The sequence below is a fragment of the Otolemur garnettii genome, unplaced genomic scaffold (assembly GCF_000181295.1).
Source record: "Otolemur garnettii isolate 467f Iridium unplaced genomic scaffold, OtoGar3 scaffold00001, whole genome shotgun sequence".
NCBI lineage: Eukaryota > Metazoa > Chordata > Mammalia > Primates > Galagidae > Otolemur > Otolemur garnettii.
Window position 1 is genome coordinate 32,190,753 of NW_003852396.1, and position 8,661 is coordinate 32,199,413.

Sequence of the window (8,661 nt, forward strand, 5' to 3'; positions counted from 1 at the left end):
GTTTTCTTCGAATTATCTGAGAGCTCTCTGAGAGTGAGATCCGTTTTTACTCTCCATTTCTTTTGATCTTTGTGTTCCTGGGCTTCTTCAAATGCTTTGTCTTCAGAATCAGAGATCCTTTCTTGTGCATGTTCCACTCTGTTACGGAGGGATTCCACTGTGTCTTTCAGATCCTTGAGGGCTGCAACCTCTTCTCTCAGTGTTTCAAAATCTTTGATCATTTTATCTTTGAAATCGTTGAGTTCTTGACATATCTTTTGAATGACTTCTTGAGATATCTTTTGGGTAATTTCTTGAGAGATGTTTTGAATAACTTCTTGAGAGATCTTTTGAATCATTTCTTGAACTTCTACTTCCTTCCTTTCTTCCATTTTGTTAATCTTATTTGCTATCCACATTCTGAACTCGATTTCTGACATTTCAGCCATTTGCTTGTGGATGGGGTCTTCAATTACGTCTGCCCCATTTTTCCTTGGGGGAGTTGATCTATTCTAGTTATTCGAGTTGCCAGAGTTTTCCCGCTGATTCCGCCCCATTCTGAGTTTACCTTCTTTGGAGGCCTTATCAGAACTGTTCAGTTGGTGGCCTCTTCTAGTTGCCCAGTGAGAGAGAGGCAGAGCGTGTCTGTTGTCTACTCCCAGTTCTCGGGTGCTGGGTCAACTGGGGTGCAGTGGAACGGCAGCAGCTGCATGGGAGTGTGTGTGGCCAGATTAGACCTTGTTCAGCCTACTGGGGAAACCAGTGGGCAGGAGACTGGCAGTAGCCAGATCAGTCCTAGTACAGCACCCTGGAGCAGTCGGGGGGTGAGGGAATGGCAGCGGTAGTGTAGGGTACGCAAGCGATCAGATCAGTCTTATTTCGGCCCCACCAGAGTAGCTGGGGGGAGTGGAGGACTCCTTCACCGTGGCCTGTTGGACGTGTGCGGCACTAGCAAGCCGATCTATTCCCTCCCAGCCTAGGAGCCAGAGTGGGAAACTCCTCCACCTCCGTCTGTGGGACACACGTGGCTCTAATAGACAGTTCTTGGCCCGCCCAGAGTGCTAGACTCCTCCACTGCCTCCTGCAGGGTGTGTGTGGCTCTAGCAAGCAATTCTGGGCCCACCCAGCACAGGTGCCTGGAGTAAGGAACTCCTCTGCTGGCCCCCGTGGGGTGTGCGTGTCTCTAGAAGGCTGTTTGGGGTCTGCCTGGAACAGAGGACTCCTCCATCACTGCCCGTAGGACACCCGTGGAGCACACGGCTCTAGCAAGCAGTTCTGGGCCCTCCCAGAGTGGGGGACTTGTCTGCAGCCACCTGCGGGGGTGCGCTAGGCTCTAGCAAGTACTTCTGTGGCTGCCCAGAGCAGGGGAACTCCACTCCAGCCACCTGCCACCCACGGGAAGCTTGCAGCTCTAGCAATCAGTTCTGGACCTGCCCAGAGCCCTGAGGCGGGGTTCTTCTCTGCTGCCCGTGGGGTGCGTGGCTCTAGCAAGCAGTTCTAGGCCCTCCTGGAGTGGGGGAGTCGCCCACCGCCACCGGCGGGGGTGCGCTAAGCTCTAGCAAGTACTTCTGTGGCTGCCTGGAGCAGGGGAATTGTACTCCGGCGACCCACCGCCGGCGGGAAGCTTGCAACTCTAGCAATCAGTTCTGGACCTGCCCAGAGCCCTGGTGCGGGGTTCTTCTCTGCCGCCCGTGGGGTGCGTGCGTGGCTCCAGCAAGCAGTTCTAGGCCCTCCCGGGGTGGGGGACTCGTCCGCCGCCACTGGTGGGGGTGCGCTAAGCTCTAGCAAGTACTTCGGTGGCTGCCTGGCACAGGGGGCTTCTCTGCGGCTGCCCGCCACCTATGGAAGGGGGGCGGGTCTAGTAAGCAGTTCTGGGGCCTGCTTTGTACCTGTATTTTATGTTCTTAAATGGTCTTCCTTGGATTTATAGCTTGCCGAACTTCTTTCTGGGCTCAGCTCCCCGTCTTTGGCTTCATAGATTCTGATTCCAACCAGTTTTTCTTCCTTTGCTCAGGAGCCTCTGACCAGGGTTGCTACCAGTCGGCCATCTTCCCAGAATCCTGCCAAAAAGTTATTTCTGTTGTTGCTCTGCCCAGGCCCTCCACAGCTGGTGTCTGCATAGTGTACTGTCCGAGGCTTCAACTCTGATCTGCTCTATGTGCCTCAGCTTTGTAAAGTAGCTCCAAAATATCTTAATGAAAGATAATGATGAAACTTTAGGGTATGTCCATAGCATCAGCCTGGTTTCATGTCACATAGCTTCTGTCTGTGCTTCCAAAGGTAGTCTACTCATTATCCCACACACCATGTACATTTAGGTAAAGGGATGTGTGAACATTCTTCTTGCTCTCCAGGGCTACTTTCTTGATAAAAACTCACTGCAGCCACAGTGGACTCTGACAAGTGGATTGCTGTGAAAAGTTTCAGTGTACATGGCTGCAATGATTCATTTGATCCAACAATCCCACTTCAGTATTTATCTGTAGACTTCAGTGAGGTGTCACATCATCACTCTCCGAGTGCCAGAAACTGTTGAGTAAACACACCGACTGCGCCTTCTGTTCTCTGCAGCAGGGCCTTGTCCCCACTCAGTTGACTTCGTTTCTTCTCAAAGCTCTTTAGGCTAAAAGGAACCAGAACTGAAAAGCAGTTTTCTTAAGTCATCCCTAAAACTTATTTTCTTTTCAATGTTTTAAAAGTAATTCTAGAAAGTGGAAAAGCAGAATTTCCTTTTAAAAAGTTTGCTTTCTGAGGTTTAAAAAATCCTAAATAACTTATCAAATTGATAACTTGCTTTTATTTTAGGAAGTCCATTCTAAATACTTTAACACAGACGAGAAGGGCCACTAAGAAAGGAACTTCATAGTGGGCCTGGAGGAAAACCTGGCCTGCTCCAGATGTGTTGTTCTGTGAATTCAGTAATTGTAAGCCAGTTGCTTGGCAAAGTATATTCCCCTGTCAACATCAAAACTTCTTTTCTTACCCAGGGATGCAATTGTCTCAGGTCCAGCATTTGATCTCCGGAGTAAATTCAGAGGTTGGAGACTCTACCTATTTAACAAAATAAGGTAACACTTATCCAGAATGTTCTATCATTTTTTTCATATGGGACAATTAATATTCATTCTGTCAAAACATTTCTTACTTATTTTTTCCTAACCATTTCAACAACGGGTTCCTCTTTTAACAAAAGTAAGTGGTGGGTGATACAGTACGGAGCACTTTGGCTTGACTTTGGGTAGTATCAATATAAATTTAGGATTATCTTTTGTTACCCATTAAATGGTAACACACAAAAAAAGATGTAATTGCACATTATGAGTGAGACTGCAGATTTAAGCAGAACCATGTGTACTGATTGTTTGAATCAGAAAATATAAACTCCTTGGCATCCCTCAACCATCTCAAAAAATTGGGCACCGAAACCATTGCTATGGCTAGAGACATATACTCACTGAAATAATGGGCAGTTCTGAGGTGTCCTAGCAGCATTCAGAAGACACAGTGCTAGCTCTACATAGGTGTATTTTTGGATGTATGTATAGTTTGCATGTGTATGTATTTTAAGTTAAATCCTTACAGTAGGATTCTGGAATGTTAACAAGATTATTGAAGCATGAATTAGGGTAAAGATTAAAAAACAAAGAATAGATAGTGTGTAGTATATTGATTAACAGGGTAGATTTTGGAATCAGACATTTGGGTTAAGATCCCATCTTTGTTAGTTACTTAATGTATGGCCTTAGAAATGTTATTAAAATGTTCTATAGTCAAGGTTTTCATTTGGATGATGAAAATAAGCATAGTCTCTATATCTTAGGGTAGATTAGAAGATTAAATGGGTTAACATTAAAAAAAACTTTAAAAATACCTTCAACATACAATCTTAATAAACAATAAATCAAGTCATAGCAGTCCTTGTTGTAATAAAGGTGTCTGGTAAGATAGTTTCAGAAGAAAAATGCAGGTAGAATGTGTATCTTTAGGAACTTAAAAGTATAAACAAAAGAAAACTTGATCTTAATTTACTTAACTATTAAAGGACATTTTTTTTCACCTTAAAACAAAGTGAATATTGACTTGAGTTCCTTCTCACAGAGAAGTTGGTCTAATTTTTTGTCACCAAGGAATAAGTTTGATTCAGGATTTAAGCCCTACTGTGTAATTCATCTTGATCCTGAGACTGGCTTTTATCATGGTCTGTGGTCTAGGGTCTTCTATCAGCAGCTTTTCAAAGATGCTTCTTTATTCACAACTAGGAAAAGGAAAAAAAAAATATATATATGAACTTACCTAATGTTTTTCAGACCATGTCTTAAAATTAATACCGATTGAATTTATCAACTGAATGATAATAAGGTAAGAACATATATGTGCATGTATATTTGTGTGTATGGATGTGTCTGTGAAGTTTTGAACTTTTAAAGATTCAAATAAAAGGCTTATATGGCATAACTGGAAGGGCAAAAGAGTAAGATGACAGAGTTGACTTCAGAAGTTTGTGCTTTATATCTTAATCATCATTGTGTTATCAACTCACTGTTTAGTTGTTTAAGATGCCTGCTTAGGTGTTTAGTAAACATATAACTATTCTTCCATTCAAAATGATTTTATTCTTCTAGTGAGAATAAATAATATTCATTACATTAAACTAAAAAATGAGTGATAAAATATTTAAGATAAATGCAGATATGAAGACCAAAGGTTATAAATTTAGTGATGTGAAAGACTTCATCTGGTTTGTCCAAACGTATGAAAGTAATATTGTGAGCTGAATTCAATTAAACTCAAACCTAATTTTAATAAACCATTTAACATCTGCCAGATGTTACACTAGTTGCCTTATATTCCCTGTTTATTATTTCTCTTAAATAATACTCTCTTAATACTGTGTTGACAGTATTATCATCCCTAATTTTCCAGCTGAGACAACTGGGACATAGACATGATGAGTAAAGCATTCAAATTGACACAGTAGAAGGAAAACTCTGTACATGAACTGAGGCAAACTGATTCAAGGTTGGATGCTTTTACTACTCATCTACTGTTTTACATCATAGATACGAAAAAATGGTTATGGGGAAAAGATAAACAGTCATGAACAAAGGACAGTGTGATCAAATGTTGAGGGAAATGAGTTCCCTGACAGAACACCCAATGACACTAGGACTCTTGGTTACTGAAGGGGAATAGGGAGACCTGTTCCTAAAATTGGAGTGTGAAATTCTAGTTATAGTTATATTGGGCAGTGCCTGTGGCTCAAAGGAGTAGGGCGCCGGCCCTATATACTGGAGGTGATGGGTTCAAACCCCCCAGCCCTGGCCAAAAAAAAAAAAAAAAATTCTAGTTATTATGTTTTAATATAAATGTGTAATATAGACCAAATACTGTTTTATCTGCAACAAATCCACCCGAAGCATTTGGCTGTAAACTTTCACATAGAGGGAAAGGAAATGTATCTATCTTTATGCTCTACATCAATAAAAATAAGTATGTGTTTTTTTGTCTTCTATCTGCACTTTACTGTATATAAATTTCCAACCATATTAGTTTTCCTGGACTTCTGTTTCTCTTGGGCAGAAATTAGGAGTTTGTCTTCAATCTCAGAGGATTCAATCCCATAGTGACCTTTAGAAGAGAACACTGACTTGACTAAAGTTTTCCAATGCTCAAAAATAAGAAGAGTCTTAATATAAAACTATTCTCTTTGGACCACTTAAAAAAACAACAACAACAGGTGTTATGCTTGATATTCCCCTCCAGTTCCTATTCTTGTGGAAGAATGAAGTGCCAAAGGTAATTTTTCCTCTTGATTTAGGTATGTATGTGTATCATATGCAAATTAAAGAGAGACAATCAATGGTGACTGAGAATTGCTATGTTTGATATGCATCATACAACAAAATTTATAAGTCTAATAGAGAAAAAAATAACCTTGTGACTTTTAAGTGTAAACTGGGTGTCTTTAAAATAGCTAGTCCAGTGGATGGACATCTGTGGTCATAAGGCCACATGCTCATGGATTTGAATTCATAGTGAAGCATTCAATCACCCTAGAACTGTAAGACCACAAGTGGTCTTAAGGTTGTAGTTTCCCCATCCCTGAAGAAGATCTAAGAAATTTAAAATTTATCTACAAAATGATGATATGGCTGGCTGATTAAGGATATGTTGGCTTCTGCTATGGGTGAGGTAATAGGTAATGAACTTCTGTAGCAATGTAAAAATATGAGGTGAGTAGTGGCATATGAATGAGACTGCCTTTTCAGAAAAGACCCCAACATGGGCCATCCGGATTTCTGAAGGGTGTGTTCTTGTCCTCTGGGCAAAAACATTTAACTGGATATCTCAATTCACAAAAAAAAACAAAAAAACAAACAAAAAAAAAAAAAACAAAAAAATCAGAAATGGGGGGACCATACTGCTCATAAAGTCCCATTTTGCTCTCTCTCTTTAATCTCAGAATAGGTAAAATATATATTTTCCTTTTTATCTTGATCTTATCTTTTACCTTGATGTATTTTCAACAACGTGGAGCTCTGTAAAGATATAAAGGTTAGAAAACATAAACATGTGCCACTTGGCCATGATCTTGAATCATTCTTCATAATGTTGAAGACCTAGGGAAAGTCAATTTCATTATTTGAGCTTAGGAATGCTTTGGTTGTTTCTCCATCATTTCAAAGACATTGAAAGAGCATTCTTTTGCATTTCCTTTATGTAACTAATGAAAATCAGATTTATCTCTAATTACATTTTGTTATTCCACACAGTTTTATGCCATTAAAAATGCCTTCCTTATGCTCATAACCTCTCAAAACCTCTTAGGTTGTTCTCTACCCATCTTCCCAGGTATTTAATCAGGCAGCAGGTGTGAACCCAGTATGTGCTAGTTCTGTGGCAGTGGTAAAATCAGCAAATATTCTCAGAGAAATGGATATAGAGCAAATAGTGAATAAAGCTAGATACAACTAGAAAGCACCACTATTTTAATACTCTAAATTGAACCCTTATTAATTGGGGTGGATTTGAGACAATAGAAGCATCAGTGAAATTCTCTAGAAGATTAGCTATTATTTCTTTCTGAGATCTTCCATGTTTAGAGGTATATGATCCAGACTGTGTTTGTTCCTCAGCAGGAATTTTGGAGTGACAATATTTTTGTTTGTGATATCTGTATCTCATATTATGTTAATGTCCTTTTTATAAGATTTTAGGCTTGATCTTGATTTTTTCTTCATGTCACTAAATGACTGTATCAATACAAGTATTTCTACAGTATTTAATTATTGAAGTGTCATGTACATTTGCCTCTAAGACTTTACTTTCTTTTGTATCTCCTTTTGAGTTATGTCCATATTTCCCTCTTTTGTATAGCTATAATAATTCATATACCCATCTTCAGTAGGGGTATTTTTAAAGAGTAAGGTGTATTAAATATTTCATATTTAATATCAAGTTATGTGTTAGAGTTCTGAAATATGTTTGCTGATATGTTAGAAATGAGGGTTACAGCACTATAAAGATTAACCTCTTTGAGACTGGCAGATCCAATTGATTATGGCTCAATATGGAATAAAAATTACATTAACAGGTCTTTGCAAATAGCAAATGTTTTAATTTTCATTCCATATATATTGAATTGAACACGTAGTTATCTGTATTTCAAATTTGTATTCACTCCTCTTCTTCTCTCCTCAGCTCCCACTTATAGGAGTGGCAACTTCTACATTGCCATTTGGAAAGATGTCTTATTATAATAGGAGCATTTTTCACCCAGCCACATTTTTCCTCATTGGAATCCCAGGGTTGGAAGATGTCCACGTCTGGATCTCCCTGCCTTTCTGTTCTGTTTACCTTGTAGCTTTACTGGGCAACACCACCATTCTGCTAGTCATCAAGTCAGAGCGGACTCTCCGGGAGCCCATGTTCTACTTTCTGGCCATTCTGTCAACAATTGATTTGGCCCTTTCTACAACCTCAGTGCCCCATATGCTGGGGATCTTCTGGTTCAATGCTCATGAGATTAACTTTGGGGCGTGTGTGGCCCAGATGTTTCTGATTCATGCATTCACTGGCATGGAGTCTGAGGTCCTAGTAGCTATGGCCCTTGACCGCTATGTGGCCATCTGTGCTCCCTTACACTACACAACCATCTTGACCTCCAGGGTGCTGGTGGGCATCAGCATGGTCATTGTGATTCGCCCAGTCTTGTTTACACTTCCCATGATCTACCTCATTTACCGCTTGCCCTTTTGTCAAGCTCATATAATAAGCCACTCCTACTGTGAGCACATGGGCATTGCCAAATTGTCCTGTGGAAACATCTGTATCAATGGTATCTATGGGCTCTTTGTGATTGCTCTCTTTCTTCTGAACCTGGTCCTTATAGCCATCTCATACGTTTACATTCTCCGCACTGTCTTCCGCCTCCCATCCCAGGATGCTCGGCTAAAAGCCCTGAGCACGTGTGGCTCTCATATTGGGGTCATCTGTGTTTTCTACATCCCCTCGGTCTTCTCTTTCCTTACTCACCGATTTGGACACAGCATACCTCGCTGTATTCACATTTTTGTTGCCAATCTCTACTTGGTAATCCCACCTTGTCTCAACCCCATCATTTATGGCATGAGGACCAAACAGATACGAGAGAGAGTGATCCATACTTTTATTAAAAAATAG

At 40.5% G+C, this 8,661-nt stretch overlaps 1 protein-coding gene across 1 annotated transcript; it reads left to right on the forward strand.

Moving 5' to 3' along the window:
- Nucleotides 1–7,725: 7,725 nt before the first annotated feature.
- LOC100959255 (olfactory receptor 52J3-like) lies at nucleotides 7,726–8,661 on the forward strand. The gene has a single exon (XM_003780968.1). It carries the CDS (start codon nucleotides 7,726–7,728, stop codon nucleotides 8,659–8,661), a length of 936 nt encoding a protein of 311 aa, XP_003781016.1.

Coding starts and splice junctions, on each gene's coding strand:
- LOC100959255 (XM_003780968.1), top strand. CDS start 7,726: ATGTCTTATTATAATAGGAGCATTTTTCACCCAGCCACATTTTTCCTC.